The following is a 13,471-nucleotide window of genomic DNA, read 5'->3' on the forward strand; positions in this document are numbered from 1 at the left end:
TCCCAATAAAGGTAATATATAGTTAATAATTGTATTTTTAAACGAAATGTAATTAGTTTTTATAGTAAAAACTATAAACACAATTATAAAGGTAAAAAAGAAGTGACCGTAACAAATGCTCTAATAAATTTTAAAAATAAATGTTGTAAATTTTAATATATATATATATAATTATTTGTAGCTTTTAGAGGAATTTATTATGGCAAGTTTTCATATAGTATATTTTGGAAGGAAATATCTAATATATTCGGGAAATTTATAAATGATGAATCGAAAGAAAATAGGATAAATAGAATTCCAAAAAGCAAGCACTCCTCTCGAGCAAACACTTTCGAGAATCCACGGGCTGTCTGATGCTGCCGATGCGTCTTCCGTCTCTCACGCAATTGCATCCAAAGCTCAAACAATCAATTTGCCATATCGGCGGATGAAATCACTCCAAATCTAAGGAATCTCTCCAAAGCTAGGGTAAACCCTCTCAAATTGTTCTCATCTAAGTTGTGTGTCCATAAAAAAAATAAACAAGACTATATATACTAAATGACAAATTAATCTAAGCCACACATCTTAAGTGGGAAGCTAATCTAAACCACACATTTTGATTAAGATCAAAGGATCAAAACCTCCAAGCAAACAAGTAGCTTCGACCGGGTCCAAGTTGCAATCGATCCGTCTAGGTCGGGTTCGGGTGATCCGGAGCCCTGTCATCCTCTCCCCCTTCGGTTGCCTTGTCCCCAAGGCTAGTAACATTTTCAGCGTGATCAAATAGGCTCAAATCGGCAACATTGAAAGTCGCATTCACACCCAAGTCTTTCGGAAGTGCAATGCGGTATGTGTTATCGTTTATGCGCTCCACACACGAAATGGACCAGCTCCATGAAGAAAAAGTTTCCCATGCCATAACTCCGGAAAGCATTCTCTAGGCAAATCTACTCATACCCAATCGTCGGGTCAAAATATCACGCATTTTCTTCCGCGATTGGCATAGCGTGCGTATGTCGCGACCACCTTATCAATGTTCTATCGTAACTTGGCATGTAATTCCTTTAGTGATGTAGCTCGATCCCTGCCACTAAAATTCAAATGCTCGCTACTAGGTAGTTGCAACATATCGGTAGGGGTTAAAGGGTTAAAACCATAAACAATCTCAAACGGGGACAATTTAGTAGTAGTACTAACATGTCTATTATAAGCAAATTCAACATGTGGTAGGCATTCATCCCATGTTCGCCCACTATCATGTACCATGACACGTAGAAGATCACCTAAGGTACGATTGACCGCCTCCGTTTGGCCATCCGTCTAGGGGTGACATGTGGTAGAGAAAAGTAAGCGCGTCCCAATTTCATGCCAAAAACTTTTCCAGAAATAAGATACGAACTTTACATCCCGGTCTGATACAATATTTTTTGGAATCCCATGCAATTTTACAACCTCTCAAAAGACAAGCTTTTCCACATGACTAGCATGTCATTTTCGCACAAGGTATAAAGTGAGCCATTTTGGAAAATCTATCAACTACAACAAAAATTGAGTCTTTAGTATGCGGTGCCTGAGGTAAACCAAGAACAAAATACATAGAAATATCTAACCAAGGGCCTTCCGGAGTGGGAAGAGGAGTATACATACCATAGGGCTTCAAAGTACTCTTCGCCACTCTATATGCAAGACACTTATCACCAAAAGAATCAACATGTTTAGGCATTTGAGGCCAGTAAAAGTGAACGCTAAAAACATCAAATATAGCATGTCTACCAAAATGTCCAAGCATATGACTACCATGACTCTCCTCAATCAAAACATCTCTAATGCTACATCTAGGAATGCACAATTTATCACCATGAAACAAATAGCCATCATGCTTACAGTAATCATCAAAACCATGCTTCTCACACTTCCTAAATATATCACCAAAATCTACATCATACTCATACAACTCACGAATATGGGCAAATCCAACCAAATGTGTACAAGTATGATTAAGTAAAACATACCTCCGAGAGAGTGCATCAACAACTACATTCTCTTTCCCTTGTTTATACTTAAATCATATATGGAAATTGTTCAATAAAGCTTACCCACCGAGCATGACGCTGATTGAGTTGTTGTTGCCGATGCAAATGCTTAAGGGTATCATGATCCGTGTGAATTACAAACTCCTTTGGCAGCAAGTAATGTTGCCAAACTCTCAGGGCTTGCACAACCGCATATAATTCCTTGTCGTATGTCGAGTAGTTCAGGGCTACTCCATGGAACTTCTCACTATAATAAGCAACCGGTCGCCCTTCTTGTAACAGTACTGCACCTATACCAACTCCACATTGGACTTCAAAAGCTCGTTCAAATCGGGTAGTGCCAAAACCGGAGCATGTGTCAAATTATCCCAAAGCTTCTCAAAGGATGTTTCTTGACTTGCCTCCCACTTGAATGGAACATTCTTCTCTAAACGGGAGGTTAATGGGGCTGCTATCACACTAAAGTGTGGTACGAATCGCTTAAAGAATCCACACATTCCAAGGAACCTCCGGACATCGGCCACACTTGTACATTTTTTCCATTCCCGAATTGCAGCAACCTTAGCTTAATCAACCTTTAAGACCATCTGCACCTACAACAAAGCCAAGAAAAATAATTTTATTAGTGCAGAATATGCATTTCTTTAACGTACCATACAATTTATCATGTCTTAAAGCATGAAAAACTTGCCTAACATGTACTAGATGGTCCTCCAAACAAGTACTATAGACAAGTATGTAATCAAAGTATACCTTCACAAATTTTTCAATAAATTCTCTCAACACATTGTTCATCAATCGCATGAAAGTGTTGGGCGCCTTTTCAACCCGAATGGCATGACTAGCCACTCGTACAACCCAAACTTAGTTTTAAAAGCTGTTTTCCACTCATCTTTAGGTTGCATACGAATCTGATGGTATCCACTCTTTAAGTCAAACTTTGTAAACAACCATGCTCCATGCAACTCGTCAATCATATCATCCAATCGAGGGATTGGATGTCGGTATTTCACAGTAATTCCATTGACGGCCCTACAATTAACACACATACGCCATGAGTTATCCTTTTTAGGGACAAGTAAAACAGGTACAGAACAAGGAGATAAAGATTCTCGAAGCCATCCCTTATCAAGAAGCTCTTGGGCTTGTCTCCGAATTTCCTCACTTTCTTTTGGATTACACCTATAAGCTGGCCTATTGGGAATTGATGAACCCGGTGCAAAATCAACACGATGTTCGATGCCTCACAATGGTGGTAAACCAGGTGGCATATCATCCGGAAAAACATCCTCAAACTCCTTAAGAAAATCTACAAAAGGAGGAGACGAGTGAGAAAAAGAATTATCATCAATAACAAGTACTTCTTTGAGTAAGAGATTATAAAACTAACTTCCCTCATCTTGGTTACTGTTTTGGCGAACTTCTTTGTTGAACTCTTTGAGACTAAGCAACAGCTTGCCATCGTCTCCCTCGAAAGGTTTCGCCGAAACGGCAACAACAACCCCTTTTGATTTTACCACATCTCGCATAGTCCTATGTAAATGTTCAGCATCACGACGGACGGTCTCGAGTGGAAGGGTGGAAATGCTCAGCTTCTTGCGACCTTTAGTGAATGATATTTGATTTTTATATCCGTCGTACAAAACACGTCTACCAAATTGTCATGGTCGCCCTAAAAGGAGGTGGCATGCACTCATAGGACACAGATCACAAAGGACATTATCGCTAAAACCATGAATCGAAAATGTAACAATCGATCATCTATCGACACGAACAGGTCCTTCATTACTCATCCAATGTAGGTTATATGGTTTCGGGTGTGGGGTAGAATTTAAATTCAGCTTCTCGATCACATAGGAAATAATAACATTGGTGCAACTACCCAAATCCACTATCATGGATATAGTATGTCCCGCTACCTTGCAATAACAGTGGAATAGATTTTCTCGCTGTTCCGCATCCTTATCTTCGTACGGTAAAGAGGTCAAGGCACGCATGACTACTAAACTTAACGGATGCTCATCGCACACTTCTTTAACGTCATCATCACTTCTAGCCTCTGCTTCAGCCTCTACTACCTCATCGCCCTTACCATCATCGACATATCCCCATTCGCCATTCTCCAAAATCATAATGATTCGTTTATTGGGGCATTGACCTATATAGTGCCCTTGTCCATGACACTTATAGCACTTTACAATCTTTTCTTTTTGTTGTCCAAACTCCTTTCCTTTGAACTTTGCAGCCTCATCCTTCTTATCAACTACTTTAGATTTATCTTTATCCTTATTTTTATCGAAAGACTTAGCGAAAACAATTCCTTTAGATCTGGTAGAAGATATGACCAGAGCTACAAAATTGGTTGGGAACTTCTTTTGAGATGAAAATCCGGTTGAAGTTGGTCTCCTGAGCTGCTCATCGCTTTTGATAGCCAAATCCACAGCTTCCCGAAGAGAACAAAAGCGGTGCAGCTCAACCGTATCAGATATCTCACGCCTCAAACCCTTAATGAACCTAGCTTCTGTCAATGACTCACTCTCATCAATATCCAGTCGCATCATCAAAATTTCCAATTCCTTAAAATATTCCTCCACCGGTTTCAAACCTTGCACCAAGGACTGCAACTTGATATTCATATCTCGTTCATAACTTTGTGGCACAAAACGCCTCCTCATGATTTCCTTCAACCGGGGCCAACTATCAATCGGATGTTGTCAATGTTGTTCTCTATAACGTCTCTCCTTCTCCCACCAAGTCAATGCATAATCCTTGAATTCACAAATCGCCATTCAAAATTTCTTGCCATCCGAGTAATTATGGCAATCAAATACCATATCACACTTCGTTGTCCAATCCAGAAATTCCTCTGCCCTTCTTAATCCTCAAAGGTAGTAAGGGTAATCCTAATGGTAGAAAGATCGTCATCCACTTCACCACGTCGATGATAAGTTCGGTCTCGTTCATAGAATGAGTGCTCTGAGTTATGACTATTGTGTGTATCTGACCTCATTGAAGGACTCACATCACGATGACGAGAAGCCTAAACTGCATCATATCTACCCCGAATATCAGCTACTCCAGAAGGAACCTCAGTCTGTGCCATCTCCAACGATGTCAACCTATGATTTAAGTCCTTCATTTTCTTATTCACGGCGTACTCTACATGATCCCACGTTGCCTTTTGTTGCATGGATAAAGTTTTTTTTCATTTTGGCCTCCGATTTTTGCATACTCGATTCTAACAGCTCCTTGAATTGTTCAAAAGTGGCCATCCTGCAAACAAAGACAAGCTATATATATGTATATCGAAAGGTAAGTGTTCTCACTCTCGCTCTCACAACTCTCAGAAAGGAAAATCAGAAGCAACCACAATCAAAACAGAAGAAGTGTTTTGCAAATACCACAAACAGTACGTAGGAATTCCTTCAAATGCAATACTCAAGGAGAAGTAACGTCGAACAAAAACAAGACGCATCAACTAGGAAACAAACTAGAGGATTCGACGGCAAACTATAATCGCAGAATGTAAAGAAAGTTTGACATAAGTTCTTATTCCACAATTAAGCAACAAGCTAGAATCGAAATCCCTAGCACATCATTTGATCATGACAATCTCTCATAACTCAAAAGAACCTCCACAGAAGAATAGAACTACTCCCTCAGAACTGGTTTAGTGACTCTCAATTATGATTATCCAAATGATTGACAATGCACTATAACAAGAAGAGAAAGTGTGCTGCTCAATTTCTTTTGTTTTCTTTTGTTTTTTTTTTCTTTTTTTTTATATGCTTTAGGCTTTTACTTAATGTTTAGAGTGCACCTTTTTATAATTCATATTACCATCTTGGCTCTTTCGCTGCATTTTTGCCACACTCCTGAAAAACAAAACGCAGTGCACTATAATCAAATTCAAACGCTATTTCAGAGCGTTATTCAAATCCAAATCTCACGATTCCAAAAATTATAATCAACTTCAAGGCGTTATCTAACATCAAAAAAATGAATCACACAAAAATTCTCAGCCAATTGAGAGCAGTAAATCGAACAATTCGACTGCTAAAAACCGAAGATTTTCAGACTGACCAAAAACTGTCTTCCAGGCATTTTTTGAAGATTTTGAGATTGCATCATGGCATATTGATGCTCACTGTATAGAGGATTTGATGCCAATTCCAAAACTTCCTCACAGTAGTAAATCGGAGTTTGTATGCAAAAGTTACGGCCAAAATACGATTTATCGACAAAACTCACAAAATTACACTTCTAAGCCCTCAATTCACTCAATTCCACGATCATTTGATGTGTTTAGGCTCAAAACCAACCATATTACTCAATCAAGGTCTAAGAATACTTAAAAAACTACGAATAAAGTTGTTAGTGCCGGCCAAAAATCACTACTACTTGTGTTTTCTTGAGAGACAAATTCAACAACACAACTCATGTTTGACAACTAACAATGGATTGGAACTAGCTATCATTTCCACTAGATAGGGAATTTTTGCAACAACGAAATGGCTATTTTCAGAAACTATGAACTATCTCCAATAACATGAAGTAAACCTATGTTTTAACACAAATTTGATCAAACAAGACATAGAGGCATATTATCGAACATGTTGTGAACAAGATAGCTTCAAAATCTTATGATCAAATCAACAACCGCTCTGATACCAATTTATGACATGGATTAGGATCATATTCATGAATCAAACTCGAAAATGAAATATCTAATATATTTGGGAAACTTACAAATGACAAATCGAAAGAAAATAGGATAAATCGAATTCCAAAAAAAATCACTCCTCTCGAGCAAGCACTTTCCAGAATCCACAGACTTTCCGAGGTTGCCGATGTGTCTTCCGTCTCCAACTCTAAGGAATCTCTCCAAAGCTAGGGTAAACCCTCTCAAATTGTTCTCATCTAAGTTGTGTGTCCATCAAGAAAATAAACATGACTATATATACTAAATGACAAATTAATCTAAGCCACACATCTTAAGTGGCAAGCTAATCTAAACCACACATTTTGATTAAGATCAAAGGATCACAACCTTCAAGCAAATAAGTAGCTTCGACCGGATCCGGGTTGCAATCGGTCCGTCTAAGGTTGGGTTCGGGTGATTCGGAGTCGTGTCATCTGCCTTGCTTCTTAATTTATTGCACCATATAATTTATAACGGCGTTATATTTAAAGCTTTGAGTCGTCGCATCATCTTTAAAATCTACTCCGAATACTTAAGTTTGAAAATATTTTGGGAGACATAATTTAGAATCTTTGTAGATGAGCAATAATGCATAAATGGCTTAAGGATCTGAACTTTAGCTAAGATTCGTTTACACACCACCGTCGATATTACCAACAATATTGAGTCCTTATTTAGAAAATACTTGGTTTAATTTCACTAATTGAATTTATTCGATGACGAATAAAGGTTAAGTGAGAGGAGTTTGATAACTCTTGATTTCGCCATATTTTATAGATTAAATTTATTTAATTATTTATTTATTTATGTCGAATTTTAGTATTATTTATGTTAATTTATTCTAATAATTGTATTTATTTCATCTTGTGTATATAATATTAAGTTATTAATTTTTAGGTGTAATTTATAATTTATTTGGTATATAAATTAAATTAATTGATGTGTTTCTTAAATTATAATTTTTGACATTATTCATGTGCTATTTAAGTATTTAATTTTGGCTAAATTAATATTTTTTAATAAGTATTATTTATTTAAACAAATATTTATAAGGTGTTTATTATTCATACACGTGAAATAATGCTTGAAAATTGATCTAGAGTCCAAAACTAACCTTAAAAAGTGAAAAAAATAGCTTCATGAGCGAAAAACAGCCGCCAGCGCGAAAGTCAACAAAAGTCAACGCATAAAAGTCAACGGTCAACCCTGGCGCGGAATTCTAACACCGGCCGCGGGGAAAGCAATGTTGCTATGCGGAAAGCGAGCGGCGGCTACACGGAAAGCGAGCAGCGGCTGCACGAAAATTTGAGCGAAGCGGAATTTTATGTCCATTAATCCTTGAGCGGCGGCTGCATTTATGAACGCGAAAATTCGGGCAGCTACACGGAAAGCGAGCGGCGGCTACACAGAAATTTGAGCGAGCGGCGGCTCCATTTATTGCCGTTGGGTTAGCGGCTGCATTTGATGCCCAGGCTTCCTCAGCTCCTGAATTTACTGCACTCTCTCAACTCTGCATTTACTGCACTCTCCCAGCACTCTTGATTAAATTTATACACTATTTCTTAGTCAATTTTTTTGTTGTTTAGTATAAAATTTAATTCTAAAACCTTCTAGAAAATAGGTAGTTATTAGTAGTTATATTAGTAGCTATTTTTAGATGTAGTTAGTAACTATTTTTAGAGTTAGTTATTTATGGTTATTTTTAGAAGTAATTATTCATGGGCGGTTGTAACCGCCAAACTTCTAGAAGCTTTTCGCCTCTATAAATATTCCCTCTCATTTTACCATATATATACACAATAATATACATAACCATACACTCTATTTTCTCCATTTCTTTCTTCCACATTTTTATCTAGTTTAATAATACGAGATTTTCGATTTTGTGTCGCGAGCAAACTGATTTTCTCCTCCCCTTCTTTCAATTACAACATATTATTTTAGCTAGTAAAATTCCTATCACACTTCTCCACCTCACCTTCACCCAAAAATGCCATGTTCGGTTTGAATTGTTTAAGTTAGATTTCAACAAGGTTGCGGAAGGGCGATAGAAGAATCGACTATTTCAGCCTTGTTTTGCGTCACAAATAGATTTCGGGTAGTTCAGCGTAGCTAAGTACGCGGGAGGCTTGTCGACCTGCTTAGTTGTTGTTCTAAATTCGATTCCGATTTAAGAGAGATATCAGAGGGGTAGAGCCACTAGCGCAACGGTTGGAAGAATAATTCATGGGGCATAGGCGGTGGTCTATTGGGTCACAAAAATTTCTAGTGACAATAGAGTTTCTTACTTATAATGTTCTTTGCCGGGTGTCGCGGAAGCTTCGTTGTAAATCTCCTAAGATCAAGTACCAATCGAGTCGAGAATCGGCTTAAGCAAGCAAATGCGATCACGCTCATTCCTTCGAGCCGCCCCGCAATTATAAATATATTTTTCGCTATCACGCCATCATCATGTCCATTTCATCCATGAAAATCTAGCCATTAAGAAACGCAAAAGTGAGACACGAATGCCTCGCTTCATCCTTTTCAAGATACATATATTTTATCGCTTTTTAATTAGATTTAATTTCTGTAATTTATCCTTTCAGTTTCATCGATTGCATTAACTCATTGCACTTTTTCTAATTAAATATAGGATATTCGCATATTCCCTGAGTTCGAACCGGAAACTCACCGGTTAAAGAGTTTTTTTTTCTTACGAAGTTTTTGGAGTTACTACACGAACATGCGCGACAATATTTTCATTTTATACATATATCATTTTTTGTATCTTAAACGATATTTCTAAATCTCTCAAAAATCTTCGATCAGTTTGCTTAGCAATCATGCAGTTTTCACGCACTTGAGTGGGGAACTTGATGTTGGGTATACCACACACTAATCCTCTTTTCACCATTGATTCTAATACTCGAGAATTTATGTGACCGAGTCTCACGTGCGATAGCCACCCATTGTCGTCAATGCTTGTATTTAAGCACACTGGTTGAGCAATTTTGAGTGTAATCTTGTACAACCGATTCATGGTTCGCTGCACTTTCATAAACAATAGGTATGGTTCCTCATCTTGAGTTTGAGTCAAATTTACTTCATCGGATTTTTCCTTTGGAGCTTTGCATTCAAATGCGTAGTGACCGTACTCTTCACAATTAAAGCACCTTATGTGCTTCTTTTCTCTTCGTTTGTAACGGCTGTCCCCAAAATCTCGTTGACCACTAGTACTTCCTCGACCACCTTTACCGCGGCCTCTGCCCCGACCACCATTTCGACTCCATCTATGACCATGTGTAGAACCACGGCCTCTACCTTATGATGGTGAGAGAAATCTGCCTGAAATCTTTTGACTAGAACCTGCAGACTTTGTAAGCAACAAACTTCATTTATTGCTTGTATTTTCATTGCGCACTCGCAAACGATATTCATAGACCTTTAATATCCCAATAGCTTCTTCAAACGGCATTGAGTCCACATCAGAACATTGCTCAATGGACACTACTAGTTGTAGGTACTTGTCAGGGACTAAATTAAGCAATTTTCTTACCAACACACTATCTTCGATTGATGCTCCCGGGCTATTTTATTTTGATATCATGCTGCTTAATTTCCCATTGAACTCATCTATGGTCTCCCCATCTCCCATTTGAAGAGCCTCGAACTCACACTTTAATGTGTGAAGTCTTGTCTTTTGCACTATGTCAGCTCCGAGATACCGCATCTTTAGAGATTCCCAGACCTCTTGTGTCGTCTTCCTCTTGGCTACTTGCAAAAGGATGTCTCTCGGCAATACGACCTCACCGACCTTTGGTTCGACAGATTCCCATACCCCTTGGGCATCCATAATGGCCTCCATCCTTATCGCTCATGTCGTATAGTTCGAAGATGTTAACATCGGACATTGAAACGGTATGCCACCGATTTATTTTCCTTGCGTCACTACTGACATGGTTTCTAATCGGAGGTACTTGAGCATGAACCTTGCTCTGATACTAAATGTTGGATCGATATAGAAAATTTATGCAGTAATCAACACTTGTCAATCATCTAAATTTTCATTCAACAACAAAGAAAAACATAAAACATATAAATTAGAAACTTCCACAAAAATCAAAATACAAAGCATTTAAACCCTTGTCAACTTAATCACGTAACCAACTTCTCAATAAAATTAGAAATAAATCTTTTAGTAAATTGACTGCAAACCTCCCACGTCATTTCTCATACATAAATCAATTTACATTTATATCTATATATACTCATATATAATCACCAATCCATTACATTCTCACTCTCCTCCCTACTTTGTCCCTCGTCCTCTCTCTCACTCCCGGAAGGCCTCTTCCTCTTCCTAGATTTCGTCTTTGTCTTCGTCTTCCGGCGGGCGAGACCGTAGACCTTCCCGTCGTGGCCGGGTCCCTCCGAAAGCAGCTTTCTTCCAAGTTGTAGTGTAGTTCATTCATCGTCTTTGGAAATTGCCAACTTTGATTGAGAAGACATAAATAGCGAAGAATACAACAGAAAATCCAATGAGCACACCGACTGTAGGCCAGAGCATTTTTTACTCAAAGCCAAACTGGTGACTGATGAACTCCTTAACTGTTCCTTGAAAATCCGTTGCGATGACTGTTGTCTCTACGTCGCCTAGTTGGGATGTTATTATGCTGCGCAAAGTCCAAGCGACCGGGCAGATGTAGTAGAGCCATACCCACCATGGAGGGATGATCTGCATCAATTATAATCAACTATTTGTGAGTTTAAATGCTAATCAAATTCTAAACTACAATTTTACTACTCTACTCTATAAAATGTTCGAAAGATATGAACCATAAACAAAAACCCCAACTCGTGTTTCTTAAAAAGCATTAGGGGTTATTGTTCCACAGGGAAATAGATGCAAGATGTGTGCTCGCGCTCGAGTGTGTGTGTTTCTATATAACAACCAACTCTTGAGGTCTATACTTACCGGAACCGGGATAAGAAAGCCAGAAAATAGTTCCCATGTTGCATAAAATGCAGTGGCACAAACTGCCGCCAAATGTAGAGTGGGAGTAAGTCCCACGACCATCATTCCAAAGAAGGTGAAGTATAAGAATGTAAGAAACATGAACAAGAGATACATGAAAATTTTGCCTATCATATATTAAGAAAAACAGCAAAATTAGCACCATAAGTTACCTCAGATCAAGATTTTCACCATTAATTTAACAACAACCACGTCACGACGACACATATTAAAAGCTTTAAAAAGGTGATCTTTATGCTATATATATATATATATATTTTCGAAACCGGCCGGAATGAGATATTACACATGTACCTTGTGTAAGTTCAGAGTTAAAGATGAGTACAATATAAAGGAACATTTTAGAAAAATACAAAAACAAATGTGTGCATTTTTTTTATTATTATTTTTATGAAATGGCAACCAACAAAGGAATGAAAGTGGTAAGCAGTAAGAAAGAAAGAAAAATAAATAATAAATAATAAAAATTACCAGCCGTCCTTTTATAGTTCATCATGAAGTAGGTGATAATGGAGTATGCTATCGCTTGTACTGCAATGTATGGAAGCTCCACAAGCCCCTGCAATCATACAAAAGGTTAGGACTTGATTGAAGGATACACTAAATTGCGAAAAATACATATGACTTGAATTTATGGGATCATAAAATAAAATATAAGATGATTCCCATGTCCAGTTTTGAAATCACTTGTTGCGTCCGAACAAAAAAGGTTATGAACTCAATTTGTGTAGGAAAACAAAAAATTTGAAAGAGGCAGCGATATGAGTACAAATTTTTTAATTCAGAAATAGAAGCAGAGTATTTGGAAGCTAAAGCAACATTTACAAAAATAAATAAATGGAAAATCTCGCCTGTGCAAGTGCGAATGAAACCGGAGAGTACATTCCAGCAGCCCTTTCTCTATAAAAAACAGACCTCTCAATTGATATTACCGGTTGTACAGTACTATAATTGTTTATACCAAGGAAAATGGAAGAAGTGCTCACATCAAGGTAGACAATGCTTGAGCCGTACTCCTGGAAATTAATCATTCAAACAACAATATGAATCATTCAACTTGCTGATACAATCACTGCAGCCCAACCCAAAAGTGAAGCAAGAGAAGAATTATGTTCAATAGAAGAAGACTCAAGATCTGTCAAATCTCGGCTGGGCCGACGAGTCCCATGCCGGATGACAGAAGTTTATTGGATTGAAGAAGAGCCTTTATGGGCAAGTCTGGTGGATGGTTCTAAGGAGGAACCAGAATGAACAAAGATTTCAGATCTTGATTTTCAATAAGAAATTCCTCCGATAGTTTTTCCTCCCATTCCAGAAGGTACCACATCCCATTTAAAACCTTTGTATGTTAATGTGCACATTTTCGGGAAACCAATCACGAAGGTTTTTATAGACAATGGGGCTATCTTCAATGTTATGCCATTAAAGACCCTCAAGAAGTTGGGGAAAGGGGTTCACGATTTATGTTTAGTAGATTTCGAGATGACTAGTTTTACAGGGCAACCGACTAAACCAGAAGGTATGATGGTAGCCCTAATTGAAGTTGGACCGAAAAAGATGTTTTCCGTGTTCTTTGTAATGGATGCAAACACTACATATTCGGTCCTTCTTGGGCGAGACTGGATTCATGCATCTCAATGTGTACCATCATCACTACATCAGGAATTAATGTTCTGGGAAGGCAATCAGGTCTTCAAAATGGAAGCAAATGACAACCCTTTTGGTGCATCAGAGAAA

General features: G+C 38.0%; 2 protein-coding genes across 2 annotated transcripts; both read right to left on the bottom strand.

Moving 5' to 3' along the window:
* Positions 1-1,538: 1,538 nt before the first annotated feature.
* Positions 1,539-3,544, bottom strand: LOC127242030 (uncharacterized). Its single transcript, XM_051261364.1, has 7 exons — positions 3,406-3,544; positions 3,264-3,324; positions 2,844-3,209; positions 2,312-2,474; positions 1,995-2,041; positions 1,630-1,898; positions 1,539-1,552 (listed from the first exon to the last, which is right to left on the bottom strand). The coding sequence occupies exons 1-7, from the start codon at positions 3,542-3,544 to the stop codon at positions 1,539-1,541; spliced, it is 1,059 nt and encodes a 352-aa protein (XP_051117321.1).
* A 7,433-nt stretch (positions 3,545-10,977) lies between these two features.
* Positions 10,978-13,061, bottom strand: LOC127242031 (ABC transporter G family member 51-like). The gene is made up of 6 exons (XM_051261365.1): positions 12,978-13,061; positions 12,667-12,750; positions 12,206-12,293; positions 11,675-11,841; positions 11,286-11,434; positions 10,978-11,143 (listed from the first exon to the last, which is right to left on the bottom strand). The coding sequence occupies exons 1-6, from the start codon at positions 13,059-13,061 to the stop codon at positions 10,978-10,980; spliced, it is 738 nt and encodes a 245-aa protein (XP_051117322.1).
* Positions 13,062-13,471: the final 410 nt, after the last annotated feature.

This window comes from Andrographis paniculata, unplaced genomic scaffold (genome assembly GCF_009805555.1).
Source record: "Andrographis paniculata isolate CXL003 unplaced genomic scaffold, ASM980555v1 Contig86END, whole genome shotgun sequence".
NCBI lineage: Eukaryota > Viridiplantae > Streptophyta > Magnoliopsida > Lamiales > Acanthaceae > Andrographis > Andrographis paniculata.